At 44.8% G+C, this 22,639-nt stretch overlaps 1 protein-coding gene across 8 annotated transcripts in view; it reads left to right on the top strand.

Moving 5' to 3' along the window:
- The first annotated feature begins 3,432 nt into the window (after positions 1-3,432).
- ilkap (integrin-linked kinase-associated serine/threonine phosphatase) overlaps positions 3,433-22,639 on the top strand; it is a 54,073-nt gene continuing 34,866 nt past the window's right edge. For 2 of the 8 annotated variants that reach the window (XM_078563426.1, XM_078563423.1), the window contains exons 1-7: positions 3,433-3,594; positions 10,889-10,957; positions 13,686-13,808; positions 16,409-16,526; positions 17,372-17,478; positions 18,297-18,390; positions 20,668-20,755. In XM_078563426.1, coding sequence (XP_078419552.1) covers positions 3,564-3,594; positions 10,889-10,957; positions 13,686-13,808; positions 16,409-16,526; positions 17,372-17,478; positions 18,297-18,390; positions 20,668-20,755 — 630 coding nt within the window. In that variant the 5' untranslated portion in view covers positions 3,433-3,563. Of the gene's footprint in view, positions 3,595-4,832; positions 4,965-10,888; positions 10,958-12,168; positions 12,269-13,685; positions 13,853-16,408; positions 16,527-17,371; positions 17,479-18,296; positions 18,391-20,667; positions 20,756-22,639 lie in introns of those variants that run through there. The other 6 variants (XM_078563428.1, XM_078563427.1, XM_078563429.1 and 3 more) reach the window with 6 other exon arrangements.

Raw genomic sequence — 22,639 nt, 5'->3', positions numbered from 1 at the left:
ATTTAAGGAGGAGGTAGATAAACGTGGGAAAATTGAAATGTTGGGCTGAGGTTAGGAGGGTAGGATGAGACTGGAGTGGAGCATGGAGCAGTTGGGCTGAATGCCCTCTTTCTGGAATGTACATTGTAAGATTCTTGTTACTAAGGCAGTGCAGCTTATGGTGCTGTGGTGCATGCTGCATTTGTGAGTGTAAGCCATTCCCTCATGACCCAAATGAATTGGCACAACTGATCCTGAATGCACTACCTGCAGAATAATTTTGTTGGGACAGGTGAGGGGCTTAGATGCTTGGTTGCTTGTTTTCTCTCCCTCTTATTATGTGCTCCCTTTCTCCTGCACGTGTGAACAAATTAGTGAAGCCCTGGAAATTTGAAGAGCCCTAACATCTTAACACAAGTGATCCATCTGTCCTTTGTAACAGCAATGTGACTGAATGCTAGTGAAAGGCACATTTATGGGCCTATATTTTCTGATGAGGAAGCCACCCTAGTGGACGTTTCCTTGGCTACTAGATGTGTGGCTGTGTGATTATGTGAAAGAGGCTAAAAGTGTTTTCTAGTAATATTCATGCACTCACTATAAAGGGCAGCTAGCCATCATATTTCATTTGAAACCATTGAATACAGGCTACAGCTATCTTTATTTTCATCTCTGTAGCGGATCCCTGTGCAATCAAAGCCACAGTCACTAACTCTACTACCTTCTGGACAGCAGATTTTGGAAAAGGGTGTTCATCTGCTCCAAAGAAGATAAACTCTCACTTCCCTCAGTCAAAAGAATAGCCCATGCTTGCTTCCTGTACCCTTGCCCACCACCACCGCCCCCCTCCCCCCTCCCCCCTCCCTCCTCCCTCCACTGTTTGTCCCAATCCAGGGGCTGGAATTCCTGCAGTGTACTTCAGTATACCAAGTGGAATAGCACAGGGATGAGTGCCACTCTGGTGGACAATGAAGTTGGACTAAGGGAGAAGTAGAATATCCTAGGGGTCAGTGTCAGACTGGGGGGAGGTGCTGAATGGACTATCACGGTTCAGTGCCAGTCTGGGAAGCAGTAAAGCAGAGTGTTACAGAGGTCACTGACAGACTGGAGGGGGTGGGGTGGACACACCTAACAGGGAACCACAGAAGTCAGTGTCAGGCTGGTAGAAGTCCAGTGTGGTACAGGTATGCATTGGGACCATTGCTTGGGCCCCTGTTCTTTCTTACACATACTAATGACTAAGATAGATAAATTCTAACCTTGTTGTTGACAATTTTGAAAAAGCAAGTAGCACAAGGATTCAGTTAGCAATTTTCATAATCATTCTGATCAATTCCACAGTTGATTAAATAAACACAATTAAAATTCAACTCTGACTAGTTGTGTAAATTAGAAAAAATAATGAACAGCATAAGGGCACTTTTGAAGGAGTAAAATTTGCATTGGGAGACATTGAAACAGATCTGTTATACTCATTATTGAAGTAATGTGAATAATTGGCACTTGCACAGCATCCTTAAAGTAGCTATCACAGGTGGGGTCCGAGAGGTGGAGCTGAGTACAACACAAATAGGACACTGTACGCAGTGAGTCACTATGTAGAATATATACAGAACAATATACCCAGTGAGTTACTATACAATATATATAGGAGAAAAACTAACAGTCACTTGGACAAATGTGATTAAGGAAATCCAGCATGGATTTAAGGGAAAATCATGTTTAAAGAACTTGATTGACATTTTTTAATGAGATAACAGAGAGTGTTGATGAGTATAATGCATTTGATGTGACGCACAAGGACTTCCAGTAGGCATTTGATAATGCGCCATATAACAATTATCAGCAAAGTTAAAGCACATGAAATATAAGGGACAGTGTTAGCTTGGATACGAAGTTGACTGAGGGACAGGAAACAGAGAGTAATGGTGAGTGGCTGTTTTTCAGACTGGAGAAAGGTACATAGTGATGTTCCTCAGTGATCGGTATTAGGACCATTGCTTTTCTTGATCTATAATAGCGGGTGCACAGGGGCACGATTTCAAAATTTGCAGATGACACATTAAATTTCATCTGCCATGTGTCCGCCCATTCCACCAGCTTGTCAATGTCCTCTTGAAGTCTATTACTATCCTCCTCACAGTTTTCAATACCTCCAAGTGTTGTATGCATTCACAAGCTTTATTTTTGCATAAGCTGGCTTTGGATCAACAAAGTACCATGTATGCATCTAAATATATGTTTGTTTCCATACTGACAACCAATGCAATTACCCAGAAACACATCCCAACAGATGTTATACAACTGTGCAATCCAGCTTTGTGTAACAAGATGGCAATGGTGCCATACCCCTGCACAGCATGTGAGAGATTCAGAAGATAAAATCGTGAAAGCTCCCCAACAGCTAAACAGGTGAAAACATTACTGACCTACATGGATTAGGCAGGCACTAGATTCACAGTCTGGTTATTTATCCTGATTTTGTTTACTGCATACATTGATACTAGCTTAACCACAAAAATAACTTCTCTACTAGATTGTCTGAGCAAAGTGGAATTTCAGAACCTATCTAAACCTACAGAATCAGCCAAAATGTGAGGAAGTTTTTTACAATTACAATTTTTCCCATCATTTTTCCTTCACTCCTCTCTTAAGCATAGTACAATTTAAAAAACAGAAATTATTTCCCCATCACCTCCCAACCACCCCCAAAGCAAATTAAATACCAATACTACTAATTAATTGAGATGAGTTTAAAAAAAAACATTCTTGTGAAAGGAGGAAAGGATGAATTCCAGTTAAACACATTGGGTATTTAAACATTCTAAATGTGTGTGCAAATACCTTGTCCATGAATAATTATATGCTATTAATCTTATACTAACCATATAAGATGCAAAATCAAAGCTCTTGTATGCATACAACACTTGGAGGTATTGTGAACTGTGAGGAGAATAGCGATAGACTTCAAGAGGACATCAGGCTGGTGGAATGGGCAGACATGTGGCAGATACAATTTATAATGTGTCATCTGCACATTTTGAAATTGTGCCCCTGTACACCCACTATTATAGATAAAGAAAATCAGTGGTCCTAATACTGATCCCTGAGGAACCTCACTATTCATCCCCCACAAGTCTGAAAAACAATTATTCACCATTATTCTGTAACTCCTGTCACTGCTAACTTCCATATCCAAGCTAACTGTCCCTTATATTCCATGTGTTCTATCTTTTTGATAAGCCATGACACGTTATCAGATACCTTTTGGAAGTCCTTGTACATCACATGAAATGTATTACCCTCATCAACACTCTCTGTATTACTCTCATCAACAACAACTCAATGAAAAAAAAACTCAATCAAATGTGTTAAGCTGGAATGTAGATACGGGCGGTAGGACCCTGAGGAGCTCTGGAGACCGCCCGCTGCGTTCCCCGGGCGCTAGGACCCTGCGGCAACCTCGCGATGTTTTTAGGCCGCAGTTGGAGCCTGGGGCTGGGAGTTTGTTGGGCGGTCGGGAGAGGCGTCGCGGGGTTAAAAGAGGCTGAGAGAGGTGGTGCGAGGAAAGAAAAGCAGGAGGGATGGATTTGTTTGAAGACCTGCCGGAGCCAGGTAAGGGGCAGAGTGGCGGGTTTGGTTGGTTGGGGGGAAGGGTTGGGGCCGAGGCCTAGGCCTGGGGCCCCGGTGGGGGTGAGGTGCCGGCGCGGGCCCCGGGCCCCGGTGGGGGTGAGGTGCCGGTGGGGGCCCCGGGCCCCGGTGGGGGTGAGGTGCTGGCGGGGGTGAGGTGCCGGCGCGGGCCCCGGGCCCCGGTGGGGGTGAGGTCCGGGCCCCGGTGGGGGTGAGGTGCCGGCGCGGGCCCCGGGCCCCGGTGGGGGTGAGGTCCGGGCCCCGGTGGGGGTGAGGTGCCGGCGCGGGCCCCGGGCCCCGGTGGGGGTGAGGTCCGGGCCCCGGTGGGGGTGAGGTCCGGGCCCCGGTGGGGGTGAGGTCCGGGCCCCGGTGGGGGTGAGGTCCGGGCCCCGGTGGGGGTGAGGTCCGGGCCCCGGTGGGGGTGAGGTCCGGGCCCCGGTGGGGGTGAGGTCCGGGCCCCGGTGGGGGTGAGGTCCGGGCCCCGGTGGGGGTGAGGTCCGGGCCCCGGTGGGGGTGAGGTCCGGGCCCCGGTGGGGGTGAGGTCCGGGCCCCGGTGGGGGTGAGGTCCGGGCCCCGGTGGGGGTGAGGTGCCGGCGCGGGCCCCCGGCCCCGGTGGGGGTAAGGTGCCGGCGCGGGCCCCGGGGCCCCGGGCAGTAGCCGGGGGTGGGCAGTCTGGTCCCGGGGCTGGGTGTTTGGGGAGGGGTCAGTGCTCTCACTGACCAGGTACTGGTCTTTTCCTGATGGAGGGTTTGTAATGGCTGGTGTTGAAAGACAGAGATTTGCAGCTGAAACACAATCTCACAATGTAGTGAACACTGAGGATAATAGGAACAGGGTTAGGGAGGGTCAGACAGGTTGCTGAGTACACATGGCAGATTCATCTTGTGGGAAGAACAAGGAGGCGATTAAATTAAATGGTACAAGTTTCACAGAGAGTGAGTGCAGGGAGAGAGTGGCTTGAGGTGTATGTACCTCAATCTTTGAAGGACAAGTAAGAAAGCTTTTTAATTCCTGGGCATTATCAACATGAGAGAACAAAAGTAGGGAAGTTATTGCCAGACTTTGATTAAAAAAACACAGGTTGGGCCCCCAGACAGGTTTATGGTGTCTCATTCAGGACCCTGCACTTTTCAGGAAGGATGTCAAGACCCCAGGACCAGGTGCAGAACAGATTTGCTAGAAAAGTGCCAGTGGCACAGGTGCAAAGTTATGTGAAGCTGGGGGTCATTCTCCTTCAAGCAGGGGAAGTTAGGGGGAGAATTGATAACGGTGTTCAAAATCATTTTCACGGAGTAAATAAGGAGGAGTTGTCTTTGGTGACAAGGATGTTGGTAACCAGAGAACTTGGGTTGAAGGTAAGTAGCACTACCACCAGAGGTGCCATGAGGATCAATTTTACGAGTTGTTGGGAGCTGGGGTGCACTGGCTGAAAGGGTGGTGGAAGCAGATTCAATAACAACTTTCAAATAACAAGTAGCATTGTAACACTATTATAACATGTAATATTCTGTACGCAGTGATGTATGATGACCGAGAATGCACTTCCTGAATGGGTCATTGTACTTGGTTTAAACTAAGTAACCCCATTGCACCAGTGCTGCAACCTACGACAAAGCTTCTCTCACCCTGCAGTCTCCTCTGCTCTTCAACTTTTCCTTGAATTTCAATACCTGGCTTTCTTTTAGTCCAAATAGGCTATCCTCCCACCATTCCACACCATAGCAGAGGTCACCAGCCTTATTCCATGATTCGTGCAGAGTGCAGACAGTTGTGGCTTTAGCAGAGGATGTGAACAAGCTCTAGATTGAAAACCTAACGCACACCTACCAGTTCTACTGTCCTGTAAGTTAATGTCTTTTTAAAGTACATTTCAAAATAATTTGTATTTAGATCATTCTGATGTAAAAATGACCATGAGACCCTGTAACTGAGGTGTAATACTACTTAAGGGTATGTCACAGAGTAGCATAGTTCTGGGGTCACACTACTGCAGTGGGGTCAACAATAAGTACTGTGGGTGCAGGGGTGGGGGGCTGTTGCAGTATAATGCTGAAGTTACAACAGTGAGGGTCACTGAGAGATGTAGTGTGGTTTGAGGGTCACCATACAATGCTGTTATGAGCCCTTATTCCTCATTCTGCTTCTGTCTGTAGAACACACCAGCCTTGAGTGCTGCTTCCATAACAGAGCAGCTGAGATGAATACTTTGCTGTATGGGACATCACTGGCATAGACACAGCCCTTCTGTCCTGCTAATATCAGCTCTAACACACAGCATGTAAAAATATGTGCAAGTTGTGGAAAATTAGCCCAACTTCACGCAGTATTGCTCCCTTTTAAAGAGCAGCCCAACAGGATCATCATTGTACACTTCTCCAGAGCCCTTTGAGGAGCACCGCAGCTTCCGGTGTTTGGCGCATCGGTGATCAGCAGAAGTTATGATGCTGTTCCAGCTCTTGATAACGGTGAATGCCTCAGCTGCTACTGCTATTGGGACCACAAAATCTGGGCCAATGCACTTCACGTTCTGGCGTGTAACTCAGCATGACCAAGATATGGTCCCTATATCTATTTGCTGGTAGCATTGCTGCCTTCTAGCTATACTGGTCGCATTGCTGCATTCTATCTACCTTCTTTCATACCCCAGAACTATGCTATGAATCCCAGGGTTACTCTGACATTCCCTTAAGTTGTATTACAGGTCCATTACAGATGATCTGGTCATTTTTACATGAGAATGATCTAAATACAAGTCACTTTGAAGTATACTTTAAAAATACATTAATTTTCAGGACAGTAGAACTGGTAGGTGTGCCTTAGGTTTCAATCTAGATGGTGGATGTGGATGGGGTGCCAATCAAGCAGGCTGCTTTGTCCTGAACGGTTTCAAAATTCTTGAGTGTTGTTGGAGCTGCACTCATCCAGGCAAGTGGAGAGTATTTCATCACTCTCCTGACCTGTGCCTTGTAGATGGTGGACAAGCTTTGGGGAGTCAGGAGGTGAGTTACTCACAAAAACGAAAATACCTGGAAAAACTCAGCAGGTCTGAGTTTTTCCAGGTATTTTTGTTTTTGTTTTGGATTTCCAGCATCCGCAGTTTTTTGCTTTTATCTTGGTGAGTTACTCACTGCAGGATTCCTAGCCTCTGACCTGCTCTTGTAGCTACAGCATTTAAATGGTTAGTGCAGGTTAATTTCTGGTCAGTGGTAGCCCTCAAGATGTTGATAGCTGGAGATTCAGTGATGGTAATGCCATTGAACATCAAGGGCGATGGTTAGATTCTCTCTTGTTGGAGATGGTCATTGCTTGACACTTGTGTGGTGCGAATGTTACCTGCCACTTGTGAGCCCAAGCCTGGATATTGTCCAGGTTTTGCTGCATTTGGACATGGACAGCTTCAGTATCTGAGGAGGTGCGAGTGGTGCTGAACATTGTGCAATAATCAGCGAACATCCCTCCATCATAAGGTCAGAAGTGGGGAAGGTCATTGATGAAGCAGCTGAAGATGATTGGGCCTAGGACACTACCCTGAGGAGCTCCTGCAGTAAGGTCCTGGAACTGAGATAGTTGACCTCCAACAAACACAACCACCTTCCTTTGTGCGTGCTGGGTATAACTCCAACCAGTGGAGAGTTTTCCCCCTGATTTCCATTGACTCCAGTTTTGCTAAGGCTCCTTGATGCCTCACTTGGTCAAATGCTGCCTTGATATCAAGGGCAGTCACTCTCACCTCATCTCAGGAGTTCAGCTGTTTTGATCATGTTTGAACCAAGGCTGCAATGAGGTCAGGAGCTGAGTGACCCTGGCAGAACCCAAACTGAGCATGAGTGAGCAGGTTATTGTTAAGTAAGTGCTGCTTGATAGCACTGTTGATGACCCTTTCCATCACTTAACTCATCATCAAGAGTAGACTGATAGGGTGATAATTGGCCAGGCTGGGTTTGTCCTGCTTTTTTTTACACAAGACATACCTGGGCAATTTCCCACATAGCTGGGTAGATGCCAGTGTTGTAACTGTAGTGGAACAGCTTGGCTAGGGGCACAGCAAGTTCTGGAGCACAAGTCTTCAGTACTATTGCCGGAATATTGTCAGGGCCAATAGCCTTTGCAGTATCCAGTACCTCCAGCCATTTCCTAATATCACGTGGAGTGCATTGAATTGGCTGAAGACTGGCATCTGTGAAGCTGGCAACCACTAGAGGAGGCTGAGATGGATCATCCACTCGGCACTTCCTGCTGAAGATTGTGGCAAGTGCTTCAACCTTATCTTTTGCACTGCTGTGCTGGGCTTCCCCATCATTGAGGATGGGGATATTCATGGAGCCGCCTCCTCCAGTGAGTTGTTTAATTGTCCACCACCATTCAAGACTGGTGAATGCTTAGATCTGATCTGTTGGTTGTGTGATCACTGAGCTCTGTCTGTCGCTTGCTGTTTGGCACGTAAGTAGCCCTGTGTTGTTGCTTCACCAGGCTGACACCTTATTTTTGGGTATGCTTGGTGCTACTCCTGGCATGCTCTCCTGTACTTTTTATTATACCAGGGTTGATCCCCTGGCTTGGTGGTCATGTTAGAATGGGAGATATGCTGGGCCATGAGGTTACAGATTGTGGTTGAGTATAATTCTGCTAGTGCTTATGGCCCACAGCACCTCATGGTTGTTCAGTCTTGAGTTGCTAGATCTGTTTTAAGTCTCTCATTTTGCACAGTGATAGTGCCACACAACACAGTGGAGGGCATCCTCAATCTAAAGGTGGGCCTTCGCCTTCACGAGGACTGTGTGGTGGTCACTCCCACTGATACGGTCATTAACGGATGAATTTGCGGCAGGCAACTTGGTGAGGATGAGGTCAAATATGTTTCTCCCTCACCACTTGCTGCAGACCCAGTCTAGCAGTTATGTCCTTTAGGACTCTTGTCAGCTTGGTCAGTAGTGGTGCTACCTAGCCATTCTTGGTGGTGGACATTGAAGTCCCCCACCAAGTACATTCTGCACCCTTACCACGCTCAGTGCTTCCTCCAAGTGGTGTTCAACATGAAGGAACACTGATTCATCAGCTGAGGGTGGCGGTACGTGGTAATCAGCCAGAGGTTTCCTTGCCCATGTTTGACCTGGTGACATGAGATTCATGGGGTCTGGAGTTGATATTAAGGACTCCCAGGGCAACTCCCTCTTGACTGTATACCACTGTGCCGGCACCTCTGTCCTGCCCCCTGTGACAGGACATTCCCAGGGATGGTATTGGTGGTGTTTGGGACATTATCTGTAAGGTATGATTCTGAGACTATGTTGCTTGACTACTCTGTGAGACAGCTCTCCCAATTTTGGGACAAGCCCCCCACACACCCCCCACCCAAGATGTTAGTAAGGAGACCAAGGACCAAGTTTGCCGTTGTCGTTTCCAGTGCTTAAGTCGATGACGAGTGGTCCGTCCGGCTTCACTCCTTATTGTCTTTCTAGCAGTTTGATAGCCATTTCAGAGGGCATTGCTGTGGATCTGGAGTAAGGACGGCAGATTTCTTTCCCTAAATGGGTTTTTACAACAATGGCTTGACTTTTAATTCTGGATTTTTATTGACTGAATTCAAATTCTAACATCTGCTGTGGTGACATTAACCTGGGTCTCTGGATTACTCGTCCAGTGACAATACTGCTGCCTCTGTTGAATAATTCATAATTGGTTGTGTTTAAAGGCAGCCAACCAAAATGGCGGGTGTCCCTAATTTACTTCATTTGGTTTTATTCAATGCTTGCCATTCACAATGCTGATGTATTATGCTAATTTCAGTTAATCTGGCACCTAATGACTGACATTGTAAACATATAATTCATGCAGCTGCATAATACCCCAAAGCTTAATCAAAATTACCCATGGAAGATTTTATAAAGCCTTCTTTTATAAATCAGTCCCTAGAAGTCATAATAAAAAATGAAATGTGACTCAGCCTAGCATTTGCTTTTAAACCTGCTCCAGCTGGCAGGCCACACACTTGAACCTGCGAATTTATAGTATACGGGTCAGCCACTTAATATGGAGAGACTGGTGTGCATTTTCGAACAGCTGATGGTGCGTATTCTCCTGCACTGAAGATGACTGACTTGTTTTTGCTTTTGTAGATTTATTTCGACGTGTGAACTGTCAGAGTTGGGGTTTGGACTGTCGTTTGTCTTTGGTTGGGGCGGGGCTATCAACTGGATTGGGTTTCCTAGCTAGTGTTTGGGCTCCCAGTATGAGACAGAGCTAGGTCAGCTTGGTGTTCTCAGCAGGAATCGCAATTAGTGATTTCCCAGTGGGAACTAGGGTTGGCTTTGGGCTCCCAATTGGGAAATAACATCAAGGTGGACTTAACACTGAGTTCAACAATTTCAGATATAACCTCTGCCCCCTTTGTGTTTTTTTGCTGGTTTTTCTCTCGTTTCTTTCTTAATTCCTTTATTTTGCTTTCGGACCACTACTATCCTGCCATTCACCTCTCAACTAGATACGCCTTTTGTTTTGTTACTTGTCCAATGACCACTCCCTTTGGCCTTTTACCATGAAACTTTTGGCATTAATCTCTCCTGCCCTCCACCCTATCATAGATCTTCCCTTTTGTTATTCTTCTCACCCTTCCCCCTTTAACATGTTCAGAACCTATTACATTTCTGACTTCTCTCAGTTCTGACGAAAGGTCACAGACCTGAAATATTAACTTCATTCCTTCCTCCATAGATGCTGTCGGACTTTCTGAGTGTGTCCAGTATTTTCTGTTTTTATTTCAAATTTCCAGCATCTGCAGTATTTTGCTTTTGTAGATCAAGGTGAGAGACTGATTAGCTCAGTTATCCAGATGCCTGGCTGGAGGGTGGCACAGAATAGCACCAACAGCGTGGGTTCAATCCCCATACTGGCCGAGGTAGTTCTTGAGGCCTGCCTCCCAGCCTTGCCCTATAGCGACATCATGTCAATAACCATGCTTAGTAACCCTTGAGCAATGAGGATGCGACATGAAGAGGGAGAGAGATCAAGGTGCCCACCAGGCACTTTCTAGTCCCCAGTTTTTTGCACTCGGGCCTATCACCTAGGCAGGGAAAATTCACTTGGTGGCAGGCCAGGGGAGGACGCACATATTCTGCACTCAAGTTGCTTCTGTTCTATATGTTGAACTACCAGCAGCAGGCAGAGAGCTGCGAGCAGCATATTCCCCACCTGCCAAGTCAGGGAACTGTAGATGACTTGGAAGAAATAGTTGAGAAAACTCTGACTATTATGAATCTGTTTGCTTTCTTTTGTTCATTAGGAGGAGACGTGCAGAAGTCAGAACCTTCACTCTTTGATAACCTACCAGACCCAAGCAGCCCAGACGTAGGTAAACGCAGCCAGAGTAAAGCTCCTGTACCATTTGCTGATCTGCTCCTGCTTTGTGTTATTGATGTGGGCTTTTGATTATTGTTTATTTATTGTTGGGATCAGTAATTGTGCCATTTTAATGGCGCCAGTTGAGGTTTGTTACTTGTTCTCCCCGCTGTCGTCTTCCTTCACCAACTGCACCCCGCCCCCCCAACTCTGGCCCTGCCCTGCCCCCACAACCCCTCAGCTTCCATGGGGGATTTTTTAAAAAAGGCAAACTGGTTTTGCCAATTTTGGAAGCATAGTTGTTCACAGTAGACGAAGCTAGCATTTTAAATTTGACGCCATTGCCTTCCCTTCCTCCTCGAAGTCCATGGCAATGCTGGACAGCAGTGATGTACTGGATTTATAACCAGACAAAAAAAAACCATTCTCGGCACGTTGAGGTTATTGGCAAGGCCGGCTTTTATTGTTCATCCCCAGGTGCTCTTGAGAAGTTGGTGGTGTACTTTTCCCTAGAGCTACTGTTGCATTGGTTTGATATGATGGAGTGGCTTGATGAACCATTTCAGTGGGCAGTCAAGAGTCAACTGCTTTGGTGTGGGACCGGGTAAGGTTTCCTTCCCTAAACAGCATTAGTGAACTGTTTGGGTTTTTATGACAAACCAGCAGCTTCATCATTGCTTTAACAGCTTTTCTTTAACTGTATTCAAATTCTCAAACTGTAATGGTGGAATTTGAACTGGTATTCTCTAACTCAGCCTTCAAGATTGCAACAGCAACATATTCACTGCACTATCATAGCCACTAAAAAGCAAATGGCAGGAAAATCTTGCATGCTATGTTTCTCTCATTTACTTGACATTGTAATACACATGCTGCTTTCTGACACAAATGAGGATGGGGGTCTCCATCTAACAGGATCCCGTTTCTCTCTGTCCCTGTCTACTCATTACCTTGGCTTCCTGTCTGAAGGCCCCCCGCCCTTCCACCCCACCAGAAGCCAAGGCCTCATGTTTGAGAAGTGATTGTATAGCACCGAGAGAGGAGAATACTCGGGAATCATGTGAAGCACGAATTATGGTTTCACAATTTGTTTCCAGTATGCAACATGGCTGATGGTGGATGCAATTCCTCTCCTTATTCCCAATTGGGGTTGGTATGTGATTCCAGTATTATGCAATCTTTATTCTCTATACACAATAAAAGATTTTTGTCTCCTTTCTCCAGATTGCCCCTGGGGAGAGATTTTTCAGCTATATAACACTGGAATGATGTACTGTTACTTACAGATCTGTCATGGGGATGATAGTGATGGGAGCAATTTGAGGTGATGAATTCAGTGTATCGCAACATTAGAATATGTTGACCTAGATGTGATTTCCCCTGTAGTGCTCTAGATAAGTCCAGCAACAACATTGGCTGCTATTTACAATTCAAAAAGCAAGTAAAGCCTCCATTACTGAAAGAGTATATTGGTGTTAATGCAATTTATCAGCTAAGATCACAGACTGGTAGAACCAATCTTCAGTGCTGTGATTTAAGTGGGCTGGCTTTCCTGGTCACTGAAATATGGATTTGCGTGGGTTGCAGTTGCCACTCAGTTCCTGGACTGACGTACAGCAGCACCAGCAGAAAATGCGAGACTGCCAGCAAAGAGAGGATTGTGACGGAGACCCGTGGCAGTGCTGATGCTTCCTGGAGTTCTCGCTGCAAATGAACCTGAGCATTGTCCATCATAAAAAAAACTGTGCAGGCATGTGTGGAGTGTGAAGATTTGCCCAAAATCACCAGCATGCTTGATGCATTATAGGCATTGCCTTTGTAATTGACTTTTGTAGCAATGCCAGATAGTTGGCACAATTTACCCAATATAAATGGCCATCCATGATGAGCATGGATGTTGTCAGTGGTGAGGACTATACACAAATCTATGTGACATCTCTTGGAAATGTACCAAGGGATTTCACATACAAGGAAATGCTTTGAAGTGCATTCACTATTCCATGTAGGACACCTATTTCTTGCACCGTAATTTTGCACAAATAGTAATGCAATGGCTGGAATAGTTGGTCTGTTTTTGATATTGGTTGAGGGAGAAATATTGGAGAGGCCACCAGGAGAACTCCCTGCTCTCCCTGGAAAATGTCCAGTGAATTCTGTAACATCCTTTGGATGTTTCAGGTGAATGACAAATTGGTGCTCCCTCCATAATGTCCTAGAATGACCACCTAGATTGTAGATCAAAGTCCTGAACCTTCTAAATTGGAGGCAAGAGCCCGTACTCCAGAACAATGATGGGGTGGATGCCTATCTGCCTCAATTATTGGCTGATGAATAAAGTTTTGACGCAAGGCTAACTCAGTAATTCTGGAACAACCTCTTGTATTTATACAGCTCTTACAAGTTTGTGTTTGTGAACTTATTATTCTGACAAATCTTCACCAAAGCTGCATTTCTGAATCAAAGCCTGAATCAAAAAGATGTCCTGGCCTCCAGGTGCCATGGTAGCTCTTTGCAGGCAGACAGCAAGATCCTGTCCCAAGTAGAGCCCTTTGATACTGGCATCCCTATCGCATCATAAATGCTATAATGGTGTGTTGATCAGCACGCTTGCCAAGGGTGGTAAGATAAACAGAATAGCTTACATGAAAGGTGCAGTATGAAAAAAGGCTTGTTAATGTTGTCATAACTTCATTGTTTTGCGCTTGCATTTAAATTGCTGTCTTGTTCCTTACATCTGCCAGCACCTCATGTACCTGATCTGTTTGGGGAGCTTCCAGAAGCCAAAAATGACCTGAAGGGAGAGAAACGCAAATTGACGGATCAGAATGGATCCAAAGGCCATGAGGAGAAGAAGCTTTGCAAAGGTATCGTAGCCAAATGGGCAGAGTGAGAAAAGGACTAACAGCAGGTACAGAACACACTGGTTAATGGAGACCTAGTTAATAAAATATTTATCCAAAAGGGACAATCACTTAGAAAAAGATTTGTCGCAGGTATGTCTTTTGAAAATTTTTTCCACTCATTTTTTCCTCCAGCTCTTTTCCACCTCTGTTTCCTATCTCCCATTTATGTCTTTTTGCAATCCAGTATAATGCTGCAGATTGTCATTATGATAAATATACAAATAATAGCGAGCAATTAGGGAAATAGTGATCACAATGTAATTTGGTTCAACTTGAAAGCAGAAAAGGGCAATGAAGAATTAGAAGTTATGAATGATGAACTGGAGAGAGACAAATTTCAGCACAATGAGAGAGATCTGGGCTGAATTAACTGGGCAGCAAAATGGTTGACATCTGTGATGGGGAATCTTCAAATATGAGAAGAAGAGTGCAAAATAAAAGGGAACATGAAAAATTGGCACCAGACGATATAAAAGAAATTATGTCTTTTATAAGAGTACTTAGCAAAGAGAGCAAGTCCGTTCAGGGATGAAGATAGACATCTAGTTGCGAAGGAATGAAGAAATAAGAGGCATGAAATAAATGTTCCATTTGCATTTACAAATGATGGTGAAAATGTGAATCTAACATAAGAAACAGGAGCAGAAATAGACCATTAGGCCCTTTTGCTCCCCAACCTTGTTCTCAATTCTCCTCATGGCCTTGCCCATCCCTTTCTCTAACCTCCCCAAGCCAAAAAGACCTCCGATCTCTGTGCTTCTCCAATTCTAGCCTCTAGTAGGTCTCGGATTTTAATCGCTGCACCACTGGCAGCCATTCCTTCAGCTGCCTAAGCCCCAAGTTCTGGAATTCCATTTCCAAAACCTCTCCCCCTCTCTACCTTCTCTCCTTTAAGACCCCCTGTAAAAAATTTCTCTTTGTCTAACCTTTTGTCGCCTGTCTTGATACCTTCTTATGTGGGCCAATGTAAAATTTTGTTTGATAGTTTTACTTTGAAGGCCCTATATAAATGTAAGTTGTTTCCTAAATCCACATGACCATACCCCAGCACGAACCAGTGCTTTCAGGAGAAACGGAGGGTAGGGTGCAAGCAGTAGAGGGCAAGGGAGAAGTCCTTGTTCCCATCAAATTGGAAAACAACAAATGTAACTGCTCTATTCAAGAAATCAGGGAGGCAGAAAACAGGTACAGGCCAGTTAGCCTAACATCTGTCATAGGGAAAATGCTGGAATCTATTATTAAGGAGGTTATAGCAGGGCACTTAATCTTAATGCAATCAGACAGAGTCAACATGGTTTTGTGAAAGGGAAATCATGTTTGACTAATTTATTAGAGTTTGTCGAGGAAATAACAAGCAACATAATTAAAGGGGAACCTGTAAATGTGGTATACTTGGATTTCCAGAAGGCATTTGACAAGGTGCCACGTCAAAGGTCACTACCCAAGATGAGAGCGCATGGTATAGGGGGTAACATATTAACGTGGATAGAGGATTGGTTAGCTCACAGGAAACTGTGTGGAGGTAAATGGGTCATTTTTGAGTTGGCAAGATGTAACGTGTGGAGTGCCACAGGGATCAGTGCTGGGGCCTCAACAATTTACAACCTATATCAATGACTTTGATGAGGGGACCAAATGTATGCTTATTAAATTTGCTGATGACACAAAGATAGTTAGGGAATGAGTTGTGAAGAGAACATAAGGCATCTACAAAGAGAAATAGATAGGTTAAGTGAGTGGGTAAAAATTTGGCAGATAGAGAATTATGTGAGAAGATGTGAAGTTGTGCAATTTGGCAGGAAGAATAGAAAAACAGCATATTATGTAAATGGAGAGAGATTGCAAAACTCTGGTACAGAGGAATCTGGATGTCCTGGTACATGAATCACCAAAATGTTAGTATGCAGGCACAGCAAGTGATTAAGAAGGCAAATGGAATTTGGTGTTTATTGCAAGAGGAATGGAATATAAAAGTAGGGGGATGTTTAGCTAGAGAAGTATAGGGTGTTGGTGAGACCACATCTAGAGAACTGTGGTCTCCTTATTTAAGAAAGGATATAATTGCATTGGGAGCAGTGCAGTCAAGGTTCACTTGACTGATTACTGGGGATGAAGGGGTTGTCCTATGAAGAACAGTTGGACAGGTTGGGCCTGTACCCATTGGAGCTTGGAAGCATGAGAGGCAATCTTATTGACACATAAGACCCTGAGGGAACTTGACAGGGTGGACGCTGAAAAGATGTTTCCCTTTTGTGGGGCAGACTAGAACTAGGGGACACAGTGTAAAAATAAGGGGCTAATAAGACTGAGATGAGGAGAAATTTTTTTGCTCATTAGTCGTAGGGGCTAGACAGGAAAGTAGAGGCCACGATCAGATCTTATGATCTTATCAAATGACGGAGTAAGCTTGAGGGGCTAAATGGCTGCTGCCACCTCCTAATTCGTATGTTTGTTTAACATGGGGAGGGGGTGGGGGGATTGGAGAGATATTTTGTAAAGTAGTGATGAGCAGATTTTCAGCATCTACAGTTTTGTAAATAGTTTTTTGTGTTTTCCTTCAGGATTTGTCACCTTAAAGGGTTATGTTGCAGAGAGAAAGGGCGAACGAGAGGAAATGCAGGATGCGCATGTTATAATTGACGATTTTACGTTGAGCTTCACACGGTTGCCATCGGAAATGTAAGTATCAAAGTGACAGAACTTGGAGCGGCCTTGATGTTTACAGGGTGAGCACTAGCTTACTACCCACAGTTTATAGGTAGACTAGAGGGAGCTTTACTATGCAACAGACCATTCTCTATGGTCTCGGGAGTTCTTGTATGGCAAAGCACAGACTGGAGCATTGTTCCTAGCCTCTACTGCACCCCCCTTTTTGAGTTTGCGAGGGTGGTTTGTGATACTGCCCCCTTTGGAGAGGCTAAAGGCCTAGATTCACACTCACTCCTACCCCACATCCCTTGCTTTGTACCACATGCCTGCATGAGCACACTCAAGCCCATGTGTAATCCTGCCAACTGGTTCTGTGCAGTGTAGTTTGTGGAGATCTAACACTATGTGGGTTTCTTATCATAGAACATTAGTCCTGGCAGCTAAGTAGGGTGTACAGCAGTGCAGCAGATATGTTACTGGTCTATTGATCAGAGCTCACACCCCGCCAAGGCAATTTGCGAATTTGGGAGAACAAAAATGTCTATGTGGCACAAGGCTGTAGAATCATTATAAAAATCCAACGAGTTCTCATCGGTCCTGTAGGATAGGAAACCTGCCATCCATGCCCGGTTTGGCCTATATTTGACTCCAGTCCCACACCAACTCTGTTGACTCTTAATTGCTTCTGAAGAGGCCTTTCAAGCCACTTTGCCCAGGGCAGCTAGGATGGACTGTTAATACTGGCCCTGCTCACGCCCTGAGAATGAAATTGAGTTGAACAGTTTTTTCAGGTGATATGAACAGTTTGCTGAATAATGCAGTTATCATTTCTCTCAAACCTCCTTTCTTCCCTTTCTTCTCTGCCTCTGGTTTAGCTCTCGATTGTCATACTTTGCTGTTTTTGATGGCCATGGTGGAACACGAGCATCCAAGTACGCAGCACAGAACCTTCACCTCAATCTGGCCAGGAACTTTCCCAAAGGTAACAATACTGCTGCAGAAAAGGCGAACTGCAACATTTAATCTGAAATTCAAGCTCAGTAGGTGAACTGGTATCCAATCACTTATAGGACTGGCTATGTGAGAGTGGGGTTTAGTCATGGACATGACTCCTTTATCAGATGTATGTGACGTTTAACCCCGAAGTTGTCCCCTGATGGGATGGGAGTGAGGTTTAGTCCTGAAGATACTTTATGATCAGACAGTGTTACTTTTTTTAAAGCACAACTCCATTAGTAACTCGGGCTAATGTGTTTTTCCTCGACTGTACATATCAAAGTATCCAACAGAATAGCTAAGCATTAGATTGTGATTTCTTATTGTTTTCATTTGAGGAGCTCCCTCATAGGATCTCTGCAGAATATCACTCTTCAATGTTCACTTTGGATCTTATTCTAAATTAAAATTAAGATGTTACTCTGTCATTGGCACAGAAACATAAATGATTTGAGTAGTTAAAATATAGTTAAGTGGAATTTTTTTTTACATTATCCTGGCTCCTGTTGGCTAAACGTCTCATAGATATCCCTCCAGGATTCCAGCATTGTTATCAGTCCAAGATGTGAGACTCCAGGTTGAGCCCAGCATGAGCGACTACTTTGATCTGCTGCAAGTTTCCAGAATGAAATTTCAGTGAACAGATTTTGAACTCTGAAGTATGTGTGCCTAGGACTTGCAGGATGAACATGACCTTGTTTTCATTACTCCTGTTGATACCTCAATGAACTTTGAACTCCCACATTCAAGTGAGATGATTTGGTGCAGAATAATCAGGTTTTCTTTTAATTACTCTCTATGCAGGAGAAGTGAATAGTATAGAGAAGACCATTAAGAAGTGCCTTCTAATGACCTTCAAGCAGACGGATGAGGGCTTTCTCAAGCAGGCATCAAGCCAGTGAGTGGTAGTATTCCGAAATTGGGTTAATTGTTCTTTTACACCTCCCAAGCACAGTTGAGGCCAACTGTAGCATCTCCTTCTCTTGGCACGGATCAGGGTTTCATGTGGGAACATTCCTGATCTATGCAATTTTTTGTCAGACTCCCTTGCCTTTCTCCACTGAACCCTTGGTTTAGTTATTGCGTTGATCATTGAATTCCTGTCGTTGGTAGAGGAATTTCACTTGTGCTCCAAATTCTGAGAGAGCCTGTTTTCATATCGTTCTCTGGTTATGTCTTGTTTCCAGCCAAAGAAGCCAAAAGAATATCCCAAAGATGCAAATTATTGACTGGGCACACGAGGCGATTATCGAGTGCAAGAGCAAATCACAATCTCTGATGTGATACATGGATCAAATACATTTTTTTTCACTCATCAGACTCCTTTCCTCCTCTGAAACCAACTGCCTGGTCCACCAACCTTCTCTTGAATACAACATCCTGTCAAGTCAACTACCTTTCCTTGACTCGCTGCTTATTGACCATGTCATCTACTCCCTCCCTTCGGAGTTTGTTCTTAGCTGTCAGAATTATTGCCATCACCACCTCCTCCTCATGCACACCTTTGGCACTGCCGCTAAACCATTTGTTCCATTCCTACCTTTCCCAGTGTAGCCATCACATCTTCAATGGCCCATGGACACCTGTACTGTGCCCAAGTTCCAACCTTGGGCACTCATATTCCTCATATAAGCTGTCTTGTATCACATTGACACCCACCTTTACCTCCACCACCTCTCCTGATTCAGGCAACCTGACAGCACAGAATGGTCGCTAACTAAAGTGAATAATTGAAGAAAGTTTTTTAGCTTTAGCCTTGCCAGTTAATCCAATCTGGGTGGGCACATGGCACTGTGAGCAGCAGTGTCCATCTCGGTGTAGCAGCAGACAGCCTTGGCTGATTTTTAACAGCCAAGTTTCATTAACTAGCTGCTTGCTGACACCTCGGCAATAAGGCCGGAAAGATGCTGCCCAGCAGGTAAAATCAGGTGTCAAGAAGCTGTCGCAGGGGATCCCAGAATGGCTCCCAGAACTTGATGAAATGTTCAGGAGGGGAATCCTAGCTGGGGAGGAGGGGAGGCCCAGCTTTCTTCTTGAGCCTGAAAGATTACTTCTGGTTCTCCTGGCCTATGAGGAAACCTTTTTTTTTAATGAGACATTACATTCCTGGGCACCCTCTGGCACCAGCTACTGTTTCTAGTGGCTTTTGCCTGTTCCCTTGTGGCCCCAATGCCCTCATTAGGAATCAGTCTGAGTATTTAGCTTAGGCCCTGGGTAGGTGTCATTAACTGCTACCACCCTCTGCACCCCCTTCATCCAGTTTCCCCCGGGCAAGGGTAGCTAAAATACCACCCCCAACTTTCTGTCATCATGTAAAGAATAGCTTATTGAATTAAATTCTGGAGAGCAGCCACTGTGAAGTAGTAACCAGCACGAGTCAGCATCTTTCTGTGAAAGAGAAGGGTGAAAACAGAAAGAGTTGTCTTACAAGGCTTGTAAGTAGAGAGGGGCAGTAATACAGGCAATTTTACTATTACTGCAGTCACTTCAGTTTGTTCAGGGATTGGTTTGGAGTTCTACCTATTTTTCCTGTTCTCGCTGGTATCTAGTGGTTAAAATCTGCTGTGGGTTCCTTATGCAGGTACTGTGTGGTGGAAGTATCAGGCATCATGCCAGTGGTCAGCTGGACTAAGAGCAGGAAGATGTAGGTTTGTGTTAAAATCCGCGTCCATACTGCTAAATTGAGGAACCCAAAGTGCTCATTGTACTGCAGACGTGCATGTTGGGATGGTTTGTGAAAATTTTTTGCATATTTGGCTTGTGACTAGTTCTGTTTGCCCAGCCATTGTTGACAGGATATGTTTGGTTTTGTCCTCCCTCTGTCAGATCTTCCAATGACATGCCCCATCCCACAAATGCGAAGCAGCTGGTTGTGATGTGTTTAACGTCTACAGGAGAGAGCCTCAGGGCTACTTATCCTCCTGTAGATCTTTTTTCCCTCTTCAGTCACGACTTGCATGTAGGAAGTGTCTTCTCTTTATTTGGCTTTGTCCCTGTTTCCTCCTGGCATTGCCAAAAGACCTTTGATGCCTCATTATCGACGTGTGTGATGTGCTGGTCTGTTTAGCAGATCAGTATTTTAAGTAGAGCCCTTAATCATGCAGGCATAGTATTGCATAAAGTCCTCCATAAACTTGGGTCAGTGAACTAACTCTTGTATGGTGTCTCACTGCAGGAAACCTGCCTGGAAAGATGGATCGACTGCTACGTGTGTTCTGCTGGTGGACAAAGATTTATACGTTGCAAATCTTGGTGACAGCAGGGTATGAAATTCGCATGAGTAATGCAGATCTGTGCTGGAGATATCATGGTCTGTTGATGCATAACAATCCATATGCAACTGCACTTCATCTCTTCCATCTCTTCAGACTTTTTTTTCTCTGTCGCTTTCTTGTTCCTTATTCTTTCTCCTCTCACTCTCTCTTGCCCTTTACTACCCCATTCTTTCTCATTTTCTCTTTCTTCTTTACTCCCTCTGTCTTTCTTCCCCTTCCTGTATCTCTTCTCTGAAATTTATCTGATTCCTGTTACTCCCTGCCTCTTTCTGATTCTTTGCTATACTTTTTCTCCCTCTCTCTATATCTCTTTTGCTCTCTCCTTGTCTCAGTTTCTGTTTCTCTCCCCTCTATCACTACATCCATTTTCACTCTCCATGTCTACACTCTTTTTTCTCTTGGCCTGACTGCTCCTGGTCCCCCTTATCTTGGTCCTCTTTGTCTCTAACTGTTCCTTCTCCTCCATTTTATCTCCTTCTCTCCCTGTCTTTATCCAATTTCTCCCAGTACTCTGTCTGTATCTGTTTCTTTCTCCATCTCTACCATTCTCTCACATTGTATCTGTTTCCTCTCCCTTTTGCTGTTCTCTTTCCCTCCTTGACGTTGGTCGAGGGGAGTCAGAGAGAACAGACACTCTGTTTGCTGGCCTGTCTCTCATTGCCCCCTCTCTTTGTTCCAGTTTCTTGTCTCTTTTCCATTTCTGCCACTGCTAATCAATTTCTCTGTCTCTGTTTACCCCTTCACATTGTGTTTCCTCTTTTCACTCTAACTTCTTCTTCTATCTTCTTTTCATATTTTCCCCCCACCGCTTGTTCCATGGACTCATTGGCTGTTCTCTCTCTAATTGTCTGCATCTCCTTTCAAAACGTAAACATTTGTCAGAGTAGTTTCTCACATTAGTGCTCCTGATGAAGAGCCCGTATTTAGTTTCACCAGCTGTAGAACAGAGAGAGAGAGAGAGAAGTCGTCATTGTGTCGTTAAAAACTCATGATGCAAGTTGAATGTTTCATTATACCTATCACGTGTTGGCTATATGTGACCGTGGATTACTTGTCTCAGCTCATTGCTTACAGGCTTACTGGTTAATAGTTGCAGAGAGAATCCAGTCTTGTGTATTTTGAGTGTTAAGTTCCAAAGGTCCAGAGTCTTCTACTGACTTCAGGAAGACACTGGAATTTGAAACTTAAGAGCGAACCATGTGGCAATGAGCCATACAGACTGTGCTGCCAGTTATCTGGAACATACTGTCCCATATGTTATAACTTGGACTCTGCACATGACGTGGTGGGCAAAATGTGTCCAGAAGGTATTGAGTTGGATTTGGTAATCTCAGGAGGGGGAGGGGGAGGTTAGGGAAGAGAAAGCTTGGGCTTTCTCTCTTGCCAGTGCATCACGTACTGGGGGCACCCTGCATTACTAATTTGCTGTGTACAGGGGTGTCATCCTCATACCAGTGCAGCATGTATTGGGAGAACTCTTTGGTAGCAACAAGCCACTGCTCTTTGCTCATCTCTGAACTGAAAAGGCACAGAGGGTTAGTGAAGCTGGGTGCTGCCTCTGAAAACATTCTGAAATTGTTTTTAGCCACAAGGGGGTGGGCATGAAACAGATGATTCCTCCAAGAAGCACTGTACATGAGTTGAATATAGATGCATCGTAGCTGATCAGTCTTTTACATCACCAGTGTACAATTGGCAGTAGTCGTGCAGAGCTCCCACAGCAGATGGCATAGTGTTAATGAAAAGGTGAACTTGTGCCATGAAAGGCATTCAAGCCTGATAAGTTTTTTGTAAAATGTGTGGCTCTAAAGGGACTAAGGGATCTGGAGCACACTGAAATAAAAACCGGGACAGCAGTTTGCCATTGAACTA

The sequence above is a fragment of the Cetorhinus maximus genome, chromosome 19, assembly GCF_964194155.1.
Source record: "Cetorhinus maximus chromosome 19, sCetMax3.hap1.1, whole genome shotgun sequence".
Lineage (NCBI taxonomy): Eukaryota > Metazoa > Chordata > Chondrichthyes > Lamniformes > Cetorhinidae > Cetorhinus > Cetorhinus maximus.
This window is presented reverse-complemented; position numbering and strand designations above follow the sequence as displayed.